Source organism: Microcaecilia unicolor, chromosome 7 (assembly GCF_901765095.1).
Source record: "Microcaecilia unicolor chromosome 7, aMicUni1.1, whole genome shotgun sequence".
In the NCBI taxonomy this organism is placed as follows: domain Eukaryota; kingdom Metazoa; phylum Chordata; class Amphibia; order Gymnophiona; family Siphonopidae; genus Microcaecilia; species Microcaecilia unicolor.
The window spans coordinates 227,872,346-227,889,022 of record NC_044037.1 but is presented as its reverse complement, the minus strand read 5'-3'; the positions used below and the strand labels follow the sequence as shown (position 1 = coordinate 227,889,022).

General features: G+C 48.4%; 1 protein-coding gene across 3 annotated transcripts in view; it reads left to right on the top strand.

Moving 5' to 3' along the window:
* DCAF17 (DDB1 and CUL4 associated factor 17) overlaps positions 1-16,677 on the top strand; it is a 163,710-nt gene that overhangs the window by 88,189 nt on the left and 58,844 nt on the right. For 2 of the 3 annotated variants that reach the window (XM_030210496.1, XM_030210497.1), the window contains exon 8: positions 5,984-6,091. The exons of the other annotated variant lie outside the window; for it this stretch is intronic. In XM_030210496.1, coding sequence (XP_030066356.1) covers positions 5,984-6,091 — 108 coding nt within the window. The remainder of the gene's footprint in view (positions 1-5,983; positions 6,092-16,677) is intronic. 3 annotated transcript variants of the gene reach the window in all.

The window sequence follows — 16,677 nt, the reverse complement described above, 5'->3', positions numbered from 1 at the left end:
CCTGGAGTTGGCGGTGGTGGAGAAGGGTACTGAGAGGAGGGATTTATCCTGTGAATGGAGGTTACGGGCGGGAACGTAAGGGGAGATGAGGGTAGAAAGATAGTGAGGGGCAGCAGACTGAGTGCATTTGTAGGTAAGAAGGAGAAGCTTGAATTGAATGTGGTATCTGATCGGAAGCCAGTGAAGTGACCTGAGGAGAGGGGTGATATGAGTATATCGGTTCTGGCGGAATATGAGACGTGCAGCAGAGTTCTGAACAGACTGAAGGGGGGATAGATGGCTAAGTGGGAGGCCGGTGAGGAGTAAGTTGCAGTAGTCCAGGCGAGAGGTAATGAGAGCGTGGTCGAGAGTTTGGGTGGTGTGTTCAGAGAGGAAAGGGTGAATTTTGCTGATGTTAGAGGAAGAAGCGACAGGTCTTGGCTATCTGCTGGATATGCGCAGAGAAGGAGAGAGAGGAGTCAAAGATGACTCCGAGGTTGCGGGCAGATGAGACAGGGAGGATGAGGGTGTTATCAACTGAGATAGAAAGTGGAGGAAGAGGAGAAGCGGGTTTTGGTGGAAAAACGATAAGCTCGGTCTTGGACATGTTCAGTTTCAGGTGGCGGTTGAACATCCAGGCAGCAATGTCGGATAAGCAGGCCGATACCTTTGCCTGGGTCTCCGCGGTGATGTCTGGTGTGGAGAGATACAGTTGGGTGTCATCAGCATAGAGATGATACTGGAAACCATGAGATGAGATCAGGGAGCCCAGGGAAGAGGTGTAGATTGAGAAGAGAAGGGGTCCAAGGACCGATCCCTGGGGAACACCAACAGATAAGGGGATGGGGGTGGAGGAAGATCCATGAGAGTGAACTTTGAAGGTGCGGTGGGAGAGATAGGAGGAGAACCAGGAGAGGACAGAGCCCTGGAACCCAAATGAGGACAGTGTGGCAAGAAGTAAGTCATGATTGACAGTGTCAAAAGCGGCGGTTAGATCCAGGAGGATGAGGATGGAGTAGTGGCCTCTGGATTTGGCAAGGAACAGGTCATTACAGACTTTAGAGAGTGCCGTTTCTGTCGAGTGAAGAGGGCGAAAACCGGATTGAAGCGGATCGAGGATGGCATGAGAGGAGAGAAAATCAAGGCAGGGGCTGTGGACTGCGCGCTCAAGTATCTTGGAGAGGAAGGGTAGGAGGGAGATGGGGCGGTAGTTGGAGGGACAGGTAGGGTCTAGTGATGGTTTTTTGAGGAGTGGCGTGACTACAGCATGCTTGAAGGTGTCGGGGACAGTTGCAGTGGAGAGAGAGAGGTTGAGGATATGACAGTTGGAGGGGTGATAGTAGGAGAGATGGTGTTAAGTAAGCTGGTGGGGATGGGATCAGAGGAACAGGTGGTGCATTTTGAGGAGGAAAGAAGGCAGGCGGTTTCCTCCTCGGAGATATCAGGAAAGGAGGAGAAGGAGGTCTGGGTTGGTTGGTTGAGGGAGAGGGTTGAAGGGTGAAGAGGAGGAGGTGGCTTGGTAGTGAACTCAAAGTTGATCTTTTGCACCTTGTCGCAGAAGTAGTCAGCCAGTGATTGAGGAGAGAGTGAGGGGGGGTGGGAGTAGAAACCCACGAGAGACGTATGTGTTAGGCGGTGAGAGTCTGATAGGTACTGAGGGGGAGAGGGATCTTGGGGTGATAGTATCCGAGGATCTGAAGGCGACGAAACAGTGTGACAAGGCGGTGGCCGTAGCGAGAAGGTTGCTAGGCTGTATAGAGAGAGGTGTGATCAGCAGAAGAAAGGAAGTGTTGATGCCCCTGTACAAGTCATTGGTGAGGCCCCACCTGGAGTATTGTGTTCAGTTTTGGAGGCCGTACCTTGCGAAGGATGTTTAAAAAAATGGAAGCGGTGCAAAGAAAAGCTACGAGAATGGTATGGGATTTGCGTATGGGATTTGCGTATGAGCAGAGACTTGCTGACCTGAACATGTATACCCTGGAGGAAAGGAGGAACAGGGGTGATATGATACAGACGTTCAAATACTTGAAAGGTATTAATCCGCAAAAAAATCTTTTCCGGAGATGGGAAGGTGGTAGAACGACAGGACATGAAATGAGATTGAAGGGGGGCAGACTCAAAAAAGATGTCAGGAAGTATTTTTTCACGGAGAGGGTGGTGGATGCTTGGAATGCCCTCCCGCGGGAGGTGGTGGAGATGAAAACGGTAACGGAATTCAAACATGTGTGGGATGTGCATAAAGGAATCCTGTGCAGCAGGAATGGATCCTCAGAAGCTTAGCCGAAATTGGGTGGCGGAGCAGGTGGGGGAAGAGAGGTTGGTGGTTGGGAGGCGAGGATAGTGGAGGGCAGACTTATACGGTCCGTGCCAGAGCTGGTGATGGGAGGCGGGACTGGTGGTTGGGAGGCGGGAAATACTGCTGGGCAGACTTGTACGGTCTGTGCCCTGATAAAGGCAAGTACAAATCAAGGTAAAGGTATACACATGAGTTTATCTTGTTGGGTAGACTGGATGGACCATGCAGGTCTTTTTCTGCCGTCATCTACTATACAACTCAAGAACTGGGTTTGTTCACTAGATCTAAAGGAAGCATACATTCACATACCTATTCTCCTGGCCTACAGAAAGTTCCTGCACTTCCGTTGTGGAACACTGCACTTTCTCTACAAGGTCTTACCATTTGACTCCTCGAATCTTCACAAAATGCCTGGTAGTGGTACCTGCAGCACTCCACAAGTTAAGCGTATACATCTTCCCCCCACCTCGATGACTGGTTAATCATGGCAGCCTCCAAGAGGAGGCACAAACTTCAATCCTGTCTGCCATATGTCTCCTAGAATTCCTTGGAGTTGTATTAAATTACCTCAAATCACGTCTTCACTCAGTTCAGATCCTACTGTTCATCAGGGTTCTTCTGGATACTACTCAGGGTCGAGCTTTCCTCCCTCAACCGAGAGCAGAGAGTCTAATGCATCTGTCTGCCCAAATATCCAGATCCACCCAAGTATCTGCATGTCAGATGCGCTGCCTACTTGTCCACATGGCTTTTCTAAAGTCCATGTAACGACATTGGCTTGGCTCCACTACCAAATATCTCAGTGGACTCAAGCCATAGGGTTGCTCTCAGCTCGCATTCCATTTACTCCACAGCTATGCCACTCTCTACAGTGATGATGGTTCCCCAGATTCTCGCCCAGGGATTTCCATTTCAGTCTCTTCCACATCACAAAGTCCTCACCATGGATGCCTCCATGGTAGATTGGGGTGCTCATATCTATGGGCTCCATACACAGGGTTCTTGGTCCCCAAAAGAAAAATGACATCAATCTCCTGGAATTGTGAGCGGTTCAGAGCACCCTCAAATCAGATATATTTCATTCACACGGGCAGCCAGGTAGCAATGTATCATCTGAACAAACAGGGAGGAACAGATTCTTACCACCTCTGTCACGAAGCAATCCAGATATGGACTTGGGCAGCTTCTCAAAACATTTCTCTAAGAGTTGTATATCTAGCTGGCAAACATAATGCTGTGGCAGACAAACTGAGCAGAGTCCTTCAGCCTCATGAATGGTCCCTCAGCATGTCTGTGGCTCGACTATTCCAACAGTTGGGGCTCCAGTGATAGACTTTTTTCTTCTCCTCAGAACAAGCAGATTCCCCACTTTTGTTCCAGGATCTATGCCCCCAACTGTATAGCCCCAGATGCCTTCCTGCTCCATTGGGGAATAGATCTATATGCATTTCCCCCATTGCCTTTCATTGGGAAAACTCTTTTCAACTACTTCAAGACCAAGGGACCATGATCCTAATTGCTGCCTACTGGCCACATCAAATTTGGTTCCCTCTTCTCCTAGAATTATCGTTCAAGAGACCATTGGTTAGATCCTTTTCCAGTGCTAATAACACAGGTCTCTCCTCCATCCAGACTCTTGCTCTTAGCCCTTACAACATAGAATTACATTCTTTACATCTTCCAGATGGTGTCTCTAGGATACTCCTAGTCTCTAGATGACTTTCCATGCAGAAATGTTACCATTTCAAATGGAGAAGATTTTCTCTCTGATGTACAGCCAGAGCACTCAACCCTGCTAGGTGCTCTCTTCCTACCCTTATGGAGTACCTCCTCCATCTTTCGGACTCTGGCCTTAAAACTAACTCGGTCAGAGTACACTTGAGTTATATTGGTGCTTTTCACTGTAGGATAGGTAAGTCAGTTTCCATTTATCCCTTGATAGTTCAATTCATGAACGGTTTATTTCATATCAAACCATCTCTAGTAGCATGGGATCTCAATGTCATCCTCTCAACTCTCATGAAACCTCTTTTTGTCCTGTTCTCTGAAGTTCCTCCACATAAAGTATTGTTCTTAGTAGCATTTACTTCTGCCAGGAGAGTAAGCGAACTTCAAGCCCTGGTGATACACCCACCTTACACCAGGTTCTACCATTACAGGTTTGAACCCACCCCAAATTCCTCTCTAAGGTGGTTTTGGAGTTCCACCTCAACCAGTCCATTGTACTTTCTGCCTTCTTCCCAAAGCCACCCTCTCTCCTGGAGAACCAGCACTGCAAACGTGCTCTAGTGCATTATCTGGAGCATACAAAACCTCATAGGAAGTCCTCCCAGCCTTTTGTATCCTTCAACCCGAACAGATTAGGGATTCCTGTCGCCAAATGTACTATCTTCACTTGGCTGGCTGGCTGGTTATCTTCTCCATGTGTGCTCGGGCTGGGCTGACCCTTCATGGCTGTGTTGCCGCTCACAATGTGGCAAGACTTTTTAAAGTTTCTGGTGGATTGGGAAACAGTGGGTATTGTCATTGTTTGTGTTATTTGTGAATGTTACATTGTTACCCACTTAGGTTTAGGTGGGGATATAAATTTTATAAATAAATAAATAAATAAGAGTCATGGCGACTTCAGTAGCCCATTTCTGCTTTCCCTCCATTGAAGAAATTTGCAAGGCGGCAACGTGGTGTTCTGTCCACACTTTCACTGCTCACTACTGTCTGAGCAGAATTCTAGACAGGATAGCCAGTTTGGACAAGCAGTCCTGCAAAATCGTTTTACTACTTGAATGCCAACTCCACCCTCCAGCCCTTTTTTCCCACCAGGCTCACGTTCTGCTTCAGTTACCAAGTTCATTATTAACATTGTGAGTCTGGCAGCTATTGAGTCCTACATGTGAGAATATTATGCGTGCTTGTTCTTGAAGAAAGCAAAGTTATTTATCTGTAGCGGGCATTCTCCAAGGACAGCAGGCATATATTCTCAGATCCTTCAAGCCTCCTCTTGGAGTTGTCTTCTTAGCTTTAATATTATACTGCTGGTCCTGCTCTCAAGTGTCGGGTGGGAAGGCACCTGCACATGCGTGGTGGGGGCACTGCCTCAATGTTTTAAAGTGACAGTGCACTATGGCAGTGTCTGCACCAGGATCCATGGATGTCATCACCCACATGTGAGAATATATGCCTGCTGTTCTCGAAGAACACCTGCTGCAGGTAAGTAACTTTGCTATGCTTGCTATAGATCATTAGACTTAAAAAGAACCTAGTGCTAGCTTCTGTATTATGTATGATAATTAACATAAATAATGATGTGCAGGCTGGATAAGTAATATGAAAAAAAGAGCAGGAACAGAGAAAGACTGGGTATGTGGGATAAGAATATGGTCAGTGAAGTAAAGATGATTTGGCAGAATAAAGCAGCAATTTTGCACACAATTGCTGTTATAGAATTGGTGCTTAGTGCCCATAGTTTGTGGCACCTAATTTTTGGCGCTCTTTCTTGAATCTACCCCTTAATGCTTAGTTAGCCAAGAAATATTACACTAGCCATGTAATGAACAACCTAGAGTTTTTGAATAGTGTTAAATGTATGGTATTCATTTTCCATATCTGGAAGACTTGTGGTAATACATTGGTAATTCCACTTTCACTTAAAACATGAAAGAGGTTTCAGAAAGTAGCGCAAATGTTGTATTCATTTTCTTCTTAAAACAGATTTTTGGAAACTGTGTGACAGATGCCACTGTCGCTCATGGGATGCTAATTGTTACTTACAGCGTGGGTTTAGTGAAACTGTACAGCTTCCAGTGGATCATGGAGCAGGTAATGTAGAAGCAAAAGCTGTAATGCAAAAGCAGTATAATGAAACCCAGGCCAGTCAAAGGTATTAGATATTCTAGGCAAACCTTCAGCATTGCTCCATTCTTCCTCTCCCCCCCCCCCCCCCCCCCCCCACAATACACAATTATCTTTCAGGCTCCTAGGCTCCCCCTTCCCTGAAATTTTGATAACTGAACTTGATAGTTAGGATAACTCAAACATCACCTCTTTTTAGAACCATTCTCAAAAAAAAAAAACATAACTGGATATCATACTTCTTAATATTAAACTCTGGTGTGTGCGTGCATATATACAGTTATATGTACGCACAGAGAGAAAAAAGCCATTTACCTGTTTTGTGTATTGAAAAGCTTACTATACCACCTTTACTAAATGGGTAGGTGAGAGCGCTTTACAATCTAAAATGTTTAAAAGATATAAAGGAATGTAAATATGATAAGAGATAAAACATGAGTCGTCTACAGTTAACTGGAGTGATCTATGCTGTTTCCTTAACCCTTTTTTTCGTAGTATAAAGTAAGCTAGGGATGGGAAGACTTCCCTATGAGGAAAGGCTAAAGCGCCTAGGGCTGTTCAGCTTGGAGAAAAGACGGCTGAGGGGAGATATGATAGAGGCCTATAAAATAATTAGTGGAGTGGAATGGGTAGACGTGAATTGCTCGTCTATGTTTTCCCAAAATACTAGGGGGCACGCAATGAAGCTAGAAAGTGGTAAATTTAAAACGAATCGGAGAAAATATTTCTTCATTCAACATGTAATTAAACTCTGGAATTCGTTGCCAGAAAATGTAGTAAAAGTGGTTAGCTTAGCGGGGTTTAAAAAAGGTTTGGATGGCTTCCTACAGGAAAAGTCCATAGACCATTATTAAAATGGACTTGAGGAAAATCCACTGCTTATTTCTAGAATAAGCAATATAAAATGTATTGTACTGGTTTGGGGATCTTGCCAAATATTTGTGACCTGTATTGGCCACTGTTGGAAACAAGATGCTGGACTTGATGGACCTTTGGTCTGTCCCAGTATGGCAATACTTATGCACTTATGTCTATCTTTGATTTTTATATTGCTACATTGATGTGTGTATTTCTCGTTATATTGGTAATATTTACATTTTCCATATTTCCAAACAAATGATTATTCCTTGGATTGTATTTTAAAATTTCAATTAAAAAAAATAAAAAAAGTCATATCCTAAAATAAAGGATAGTTTTCCTTATCAGGCAGTACAACTAATCGTTGGAGCCAGATATCCCATACCCATTTACCTGCTAAAAAAATGAGTTTTGAGAAGTATTTTTAATTTCATAAATGATAATCCTCAACAGATATGGGGGGGCGGGGGGAAGGTCATTCCACAGCCTGGGAGCCAATAAAAGAAAAGCAGAGTGTTGGATTGATTCGTAATGTGCTTGGGATGGTGGCAGGAGTGCAAGACAATTTGAATCCATAGATCTTACAACTTATTGGGGGTGTAAAGAATGGTAAGGATAAATAGTCTGGAACTCCAGTGTGAATTGCTTTAGGGGTTAAGATTTTAAATGTAATACGGAGTTGAACAGGAGGCCAGTATAAATTTTGTGTTTGAAATTATGCACCCTCTCTGAAAGAAAAAGTATAGGCTGATGACTTTTTAGGTTGTGTGGCTGTCAGGTTTTATTGTTGCTTTGATGGCTGGTCTTTGTTGTGCATCAGAAGCTGCCGACCTAGCAGCTGCTTAGTTTTGTTTTTTATCTAAGGATGGATACACCAAGAAGACCCCCTCTAATATTTGGCCGCTATCTGACTCCCAACCGGTGATTGTGTGCTTGGGTATTATCTTACTAGCCATTTTTACCCCAAGAGTTTAACTAAGTCTCTAAATATTCTATAGGAAAGAGTAAGGGAACAAGATGCAAGAATAATCAGTTTTATTATAGTTTACCACAGCAATACAAGCAGATGGGTGGCCAGTCGGACAGCACTTCGTGTAGCAAGTCAAAAGGTGTTCTGACACGCCCTAAATCTACCCGCCTTATATATTCTCCTATCTCCATTCTAAGTAATGGGGCCCATAAGCTACAGTGTTAAAATTGTTTATCCCAAACTAGCTGACCACAATCTTGCTTAATTGGAAAGTTGACACCCCCTTTTTCTCAATCATTTCCTTACACCTGGCATGACGCACTTGTTTCTCAACTTGTTTTTCTAACTTAGATTAGAGAAAATTCCATTTTGTAACTGATATTAAAGTTTCCACTTTGTTCATATTTTAAGTCTTCCATTTTGTTTTCTGATTCCATTTTGTTTTTACACTTCTTTGTCCTTTCTTTTCCAACTCAGGCTATTCAGGTCTCAGTTTTGGCTTAAAAACTAGGCCAAACTTTTCCAGTAAGTTCCTAGTTATGCCAGCCATCTGATTTCTGACTTGGCCAGTGTCTCTAGTGGCCTGAGCTCTATGGCTCAGCCCTCCACCATTCCAGTGGGGGTCTCTGGCTGTATTATATCTTATCAGTTTGTATAACAAGCCAGACTTGCCAAGAATATTTTGAGTTAACGAAAACTAGCAGAAATGCTAGAAGTTAAATTGTAAATTTTAACATTTCAGTACTCATGACACCTTATGCTTTAGACCAAAGGTTCCCAGCTGATGTTTTTGCTATGCAGAGAAAAGGTGAATCACAATCTAAAGCCCAAAACAGTCAAAACACTAAATGTTATAATTTAAGCATATACCAGTAAATATTAGAAAACCAATAAACACCTCTTAGACACAGAACGTAATGCCCACATACTATTTACAATATAATAAAGCAAAGTAAAGCTGTAACTGAAATGGTTAAAATTTTTCCATCTGCCTTCCTCCAACCAGCTGTAACTGACCTGCCTCTAAAAAACAACCTAAACATGATCCACCCATAAGTTATGCACAAAAAGATACACAAGCTCAATTTGCAAAGTCTAAAATAAAAATAAATACGAACTATATGTACAGGGGGGCGCGGGTACTAGGGGGTTTAGTTTTGTATTTAGAGGATCACCTTCTGTTCAATACCAGTTTATTCTTGTATGATCCACAAAATTTTGTAATGTTTTTAAACTTCAATAAAAAATGTAATGTAAAAAAAAAAAGAACTATATGTAATTCTTAATCATTGAATGTGCTATGGAAGTGAATTCTATTGTTGTGGGGCAATAGCCAAGATAGGCCTGTAACTCATTCCTGATAATGGGATCTCTTCAGGAAATGGAGTATAGTTTCTTGCAGATCTGTCTTGACTCGTCTCTTGTACTAGCCCCTCCTGTTGGCTGAAGGAGTCTTCAAGCAGTATGTCTTGCCTGCTGCTGCCTCCTCTTCTGTTAGCTTCCCTCTGAAGTTGGATCTGTATGGGGCTGGTGTATCTTACAAGACTATAAGGCTACCGTGGTTCTGATTTCAGGGGGAAGGCAGCACAGGACGAGGTGGTGATAGTTAAGGAGTAAATTTTGCCTGATTCCTCTTTGGCTGGAGGTGATCTGGGAAGGGAACGGAAATGATGATGGCAGGGATAAGAGTGGAGCGGAGGTGAAAATATCATGGAGTGGGAGTAAGGGAAGAAACGGATATACTTTTTTTTTTTCAATATAAATTTCAATTCTTATACATATGTAAGCATGATCTAATTCTGTCAGTCCCCAAAAAAGCTCTTAAACAGGGATTTAGTGTCAGAAAATCCTTGCAATACTACAAGTTCAAATTAACAGTAATAGAATTCAGCTTCAACAGCAAGTGACAGAATTCAAGTTAAAGAAAAAAGATTTCTCCGAGGACAAGCAGGCTGCTTGTTCTCACGACTGGGTGACGTCCGCGGCAGCCCCCACCAACCGGAAATAAGCTTCGCGGGACGGTCGACACGCAGGGCACGCCCACCGCGCATGCGCGGCCGTCTTCCCGCCCGTGCGCGACCGCTCCCGCCAGTTACTTTTTTTCCGCGACTGAGAGAGTTGTGTTTTCCCCTCTCTCTCGTTTCAGCCGCCGGATTTTTTCGACCGCGTTTACGCGGATCGTCGCTTTTGGCCTGTTCGGCCTCTTCTTCTTCTTCTTTTTCTTTTATTAAAAAAAAAAAAAAAAAAAAAGAATTTTGCGCGTGTGGAGCACGCGCTCCTTCTTTTCCCTCGCTTTCTAGCGGGGACGCCTCGTTGCGGCCTAGTGGCCGCTCGGTCGGTTTCAGTTTTCGTGGTGTGATTTTAGCCACCATTGCCGACTTTGACTTCGCCGACGCGATTTTTCCGTCGATGTCCTCGAAGGTCCCGAGTGGATTTAAAAAGTGTGGTCGCTGCGGCCGGCCGATCTCGCAGACCGACACCCACGCTTGGTGCCTCCAGTGCCTCGGGCCGGAGCACAATCTCAAGTCGTGCGTTTTGTGTCTCGGTCTCCGGAAACGGACTCAGGTTGCGAGGCAAGTTCTGCGGGACCGTCTTTTTGGAACTTGCGCCGGCCCCTCGACGTCGACCTCGACGGCATCGGTATCGAAGACCGGTTCTTCGGTACCGGTATCGATGCCCGAGACATCGGCACCGATGGCAGCGACCCCAGGAGAACAGGTCCCGTCGGCCCGCCGGTCCGCCGGCGAGAGTGGGGTAGAGAGACCGCGTGGGCAGTCGGCCCCGGTCACTCCCTCAACTCGTGAGCCACGGGACCGAACCCTGTCGGACCCGGTACCCCGAGACCGAGGGGGATCGACCTCCTCCTCCTCCATGCCCTCCGGCACCGGTGACGTGCACCGGAAAAAAGACAAGAAGCGCCGTCACCGGGAGCCCTCGGTGCACCCTGAAGAGGAGTCGACGCCGAAGCGTCATCGCAGAGAGGAGAGATCTCCGTCGGTGGTGGAGGTACCGACGCGTCGGGGTTCCGGCACCTCGGTGCCGTCTCCTGGCCCCCAGCAGCTTCCGGCACCGACACCCTTACCGGCCCCACCGCCTTTCCCGGCAGCGGGCCTGGACGAGTGCCTCAGAGCCATCCTTCCGGGGATCCTGGAAGGGCTGATGCGCCAGGCTGTGCCGGCGCCGGGGGTGCTTGCGCCCTCGGCGCCGATGACTGTGGCGCCGGCGAGCTCTAGCCCGGCGCCGGGGCAGTCGACACCGCCGCCGCTTGCGGTGCCGGTCTCGACAGCCACGCAGGTGGAGTCCCCGTCGACGTCGATGGAGGGAGCTCCGTCCCCGCCGGCGCGGGAGTCCACCGCTCGACGACACCGAGACCTCGGTGCCTCGACGTCGAGCCGGGCCCGGTACCGGACGCAGCTACATGAGCTAATGTCCGATACCGAGGATGAGGACTCGTGGGGGGAAGAGGAGGACCCGAGATATTTCTCCTCAGAGGAGTCTACGGGCCTTCCCTCGGACCCCACGCCGTCACCGGAGAGGAAGCTCTCACCTCCTGAGAGTCTCTCCTTTGCCTCCTTTGTGCGGGATATGTCTATCAGCATTCCCTTTCCCGTGGTCTCTGTGGAAGAGCCGAGGGCCGAGATGCTCGAGGTCCTCGACTATCCATCACCACCTAGAGAGTCCTCCACGGTACCGCTGCACAATGTCCTGAAGGAGACGCTGCTCCGGAACTGGGTGCGACCACTAACTAATCCCACCATTCCCAAGAAAGCAGAGTCCCAGTACAGGATCCACTCTGACCCAGAGCTCATGCGGCCCCAGTTGCCCCATGACTCAGCGGTCGTGGATTCTGCTCTCAAGAGGGCACGGAGTTCGAGGGATGCCGCCTCGGCGCCCCCGGGGCGGGAGTCTCGCACTCTGGACTCATTTGGGAGGAAGGCCTACCAATCCTCCATGCTCGTGACCCGCATCCAATCTTACCTGCTCTATATGAGCATCCACATGCGGACCAATGTGCAACAGCTGGCGGACCTGGTCGATAAGCTCCCGCCGGAGCAGTCCAGGCCTTATCAGGAGGTGGTCAGGCAGCTGAAGGCGTGCAGAAAGTTCCTGTCCAGGGGGATTTTTGACACCTGTGACGTGGCATCTCGTGCTGCGGCCCAAGGTATAGTGATGCGCAGGCTCTCATGGCTGCGTGCCTCTGACCTGGACAACCGCACCCAGCAGAGACTGGCTGACGTCCCTTGCCGGGGGGATAACATTTTCGGTGAGAAGGTCGAGCAGATGGTGGACCAACTGCATCAGCGGGAAACCGCTCTCGACAAGCTCTCCCACCGGGCGCCTTCAGCACCCGCCCCCACGGGTGGGCGTTTTTCCCGGGCACGGCAGGCTGCACCCTATTCTTTTGCAAAGCGTAGGTACAACCAGCCGGCCCGAAGGCCTCGCCAGGCACAGGGACAGCCCCAGCGCGCTCGTTCTCGTCAACAGCGTGCGCCTAAGCAGCCCCCTGCGCCTCCACAGCAAAAGCCGGGGACGGGCTTTTGACTGGATCCACGGGAACATAGCCGCCCTACAAGTGTCCGTACCGGACGATCTGCCGGTCGGAGGGAGGTTAAAATTTTTTCACCAAAGGTGGCCTCTCATAACCTCCGACCAGTGGGTTCTCCAAATAGTGCGGTGCGGATACGCCCTGAATTTAGCCTCCCTGCCTCCAAATTGTCCTTCGGGAGCTCAGTCTTTCAGCTCCCTTCACAAGCGGGTACTTGCAGAGGAACTCTCCGCCCTTCTCAGCGCCAATGCGGTCGAGCCCGTACCACCCGGGCAGGAAGGGCAGGGATTCTATTCCAGGTACTTCCTTGTGGAAAAGAAAACAGGGGGGATGCGTCCCATCCTAGACCTGAGAGGCCTGAACAAATTCCTGGTCAAAGAAAAGTTCAGGATGCTTTCCTTGGGCACCCTTCTGCCAATGATTCAGAAAAACGATTGGCTATGTTCCCTGGATTTAAAGGACGCATACACTCACATCCCGATACTGCCAGCTCACAGACAGTACCTCAGATTCCGCCTGGGCGCACGGCACTTTCAGTATTGTGTGCTGCCCTTTGGGCTCGCCTCTGCCCCACGAGTGTTTACCAAGTGCCTCGTGGTGGTAGCGGCCTACCTACGCAAGCTGGGAGTGCACGTGTTCCCATATCTCGACGATTGGCTGGTCAAGAGCACCTCGGAGGCAGGAGCCCTCCGGTCCATGCAGTGCACTATTCAACTTCTGGAGCTGCTGGGGTTTGTGATCAATTACCCAAAGTCCCATCTCCAGCCTACTCAGTCTCTGGAATTCATAGGAGCGCTGCTGAATACCCAGACGGCTCAGGCCTACCTTCCCGAAGCGAGGGCTACCAATCTCTTGGCCCTGGCTTCGCAGACCAGAGCGTCTCAGCAGATCACAGCTCGGCAGATGTTGAGACTTCTGGGTCATATGGCCTCCACAGTTCATGTGACTCCCATGGCTCGTCTTCACATGCGATCTGCTCAATGGACCCTAGCTTCCCAGTGGTTTCAAGCCACCGGGAATCTAGAAGATGTCATCCGCCTCTCCACCAGTTGCCGCACTTCACTGCTCTGGTGGACCATCCGGACCAATTTGACCCTGGGACGTCCATTCCAAATTCCGCAGCCCACGAAAGTGCTGACGACGGATGCATCTCGCCTGGGGTGGGGAGCCCATGTCGATGGGCTCCACACTCAGGGTCTGTGGTCCCTCCAGGAAAAGGATCTGCAGATCAACCTCCTGGAGCTCCGAGCGATCTGGAACGCACTGAAGGCTTTCAGAGATCGGCTGTCCTGTCAAATTATCCAAATTCGGACAGACAATCAGGTTGCAATGTATTACGTCAACAAGCAGGGGGGCACCGGATCTCGCCCCCTGTGCCAGGAGGCCGTCGGGATGTGGCGTTGGGCGTGTCGGTTCGGCATGCTCCTCCAAGCCACGTACCTGGCAGGCGTAAACAACAGTCTGGCCGACAGACTGAGCAGAGTCATGCAACCGCACGAGTGGTCGCTCCATGCCAGAGTGGTACGCAAGATCTTCCGAGCGTGGGGCACCCCCTCGGTGGACCTTTTCGCCTCTCAGACCAACCACAAGCTGCCTCTGTTCTGTTCCAGACTTCAGGCACACGGCAGGCTAGCGTCGGATGCCTTTCTCCTCCATTGGGGGACCGGCCTCCTGTATGCTTATCCTCCCATACCTTTGGTGGGGAAGACCTTACTGAAGCTCAAGCAAGACCGCGGCACCATGATTCTGATCGCGCCCTTTTGGCCCCGTCAGATCTGGTTCCCTCTTCTTCTGGAGTTGTCCTCCGAAGAACCGTGGAGATTGGAGTGTTTTCCGACTCTCATTTCGCAGAACGACGGAGCGTTGCTGCACCCCAACCTCCAGTCTCTGGCTCTCACGGCCTGGATGTTGAGGGCGTAGACTTCACTGCGTTGGGTCTGTCTGAGGGTGTCTCCCGGGTCTTGCTTGCCTCTAGGAAGGATTCCACTAAAAAGAGTTACTTTTTCAAGTGGAGGAGGTTTGTCGTGTGGTGTGAGAGCATGGCCCTAGAACCTCGTTCTTGCCCTGCACAGAACCTGCTTGAATACCTTCTGCACTTATCAGAGTCTGGCCTCAAGACCAACTCAGTAAGGAATCACCTTAGTGCGATTAGTGCTTACCATTATCGTGTGGAAGGAAAAGCCATCTCTGGAGAGCCTTTAGTCGTTCGATTCATGAGAGGCTTGCTTTTGTCAAAGCCCCCTATCAAGCCTCCTGTTGTGTCATGGGATCTCAACGTCGTCCTCACCCAGCTGATGAAACCTCCTTTTGAGCCACTGAATACCTGCCATCTGAAGTACTTGACCTGGAAGGTCATTTTCTTGGTGGCAGTTACTTCAGCTCGTAGGGTCAGTGAGCTTCAAGCCCTGGTAGCTCATGCTCCTTATACCAAATTTCATCACAACAGAGTAGTGCTCCGCACCCACCCAAAGTTCCTGCCGAAGGTGGTGTCGGAGTTCCATCTTAACCAGTCAATTGTCTTGCCAACATTCTTCCCCAGGCCGCATACCCGCCCTGCTGAACGTCAGTTGCACACATTGGACTGCAAGAGAGCATTGGCCTTCTACTTGGAGCGGACACAGCCCCACAGACAGTCCGCCCAATTGTTTGTTTCTTTCGACCCTAACAGGCTAGGGGTCGCTGTCGGGAAACGCACCATCTCCAATTGGCTAGCAGATTGCATTTCCTTCACTTACGCCCAGGCTGGGCTGACTCTTGAGGGTCATGTCACGGCTCATAGTGTTAGAGCCATGGCAGCGTCAGTGGCCCACTTGAAGTCAGCCACTATTGAAGAGATTTGCAAGGCTGCGACGTGGTCATCTGTCCACACATTCACATCACATTACTGCCTCCAGCAGGATACCCGACGCGACAGTCGGTTCGGGCAGTCGGTGCTGCAGAATCTGTTTGGGGTGTAAATCCAACTCCACCCTCCAGGACCCGAATTTATTCTGGTCAGGCTGCACTCTCAGTTAGTTGTTCTTCGTAGGTCAATTTCTGTTGTTTCCTCGCCGTTGCGAGGTTCAATTGACCTGGGTTTTTGTTTTGAGTGAGCCTGAGAGCTAGGGATACCCCAGTCGTGAGAACAAGCAGCCTGCTTGTCCTCGGAGAAAGGGTATGATACATACCTGTAGCAGTTGTTCTCCGAGGACAGCAGGCTGATTGTTCTCACCTTCCCTCCCTCCTCCCCTTTGGAGTTGTGTATTTCATATTTTTTGCTAGTCATTCAACTGGCGGGAGCGGTCGCGCACGGGCGGGAAGACGGCCGCGCATGCGCGGTGGGCGTGCCCTGCGTGTCGACCGTCCCGCGAAGCTTATTTCCGGTTGGTGGGGGCTGCCGCGGACGTCACCCAGTCGTGAGAACAATCAGCCTGCTGTCCTCGGAGAACAACTGCTACAGGTATGTATCATACCCTGTCAGAATGATGGTGGTGATGTTAAGCAGTTGGGATGGGAAAGGAGGGTGTTCTTTAACAAAATGAAACTAATGGTAGATGTGTTTATTTAAAACCATTTCTATTCCACCCACAAAGGTTACCTGAAGAATCTATGGGAATAGAAGCACACATACAAGTGTTGGGAAGCGTTGGATATACAAGAATTCTTATATGCGCTAAGGCTGAACATTTTAGGAAGGCTGGCCTTAAGGGATTACATTCTGAGCTCACAAAAAAGCATACTAATAAATGAAGCAATAAGAAACAGCATACAGTCTTCCTTATTTCACACACGGCATTAAAACAAAAAGAATGGTCATAAAATGGCTTAGTAAATAGTACAATCTTGACTTGCTTCCAAAAAAAATAAAAGATCAGATATAAATCTAAATAGCTCCAGTAAAGAGTTCCATAATCAAAGATCCAAAACAGTCATGGCCAAAGATGTACCAGTTTATATGTGGCCTTCTCTTTAGAAACTAACAAAACGTATTAAAAGGATGACCAAAAAGAAAAGCTGATGTGATATGCTACTTGTATACCACTAATTGTACATTGATTGAGCACTAGAGGGAGCTCCAGAGCATATAACATCTCTGAAAGAAAATGAGCCTATAGGCGGTACAGTGACCCTGTCTGAATTGACAGGAAGTGAGTTCAGAAAAGCAAACAGTTTCAATCCCAAGTGAAGGCAATTAAAACA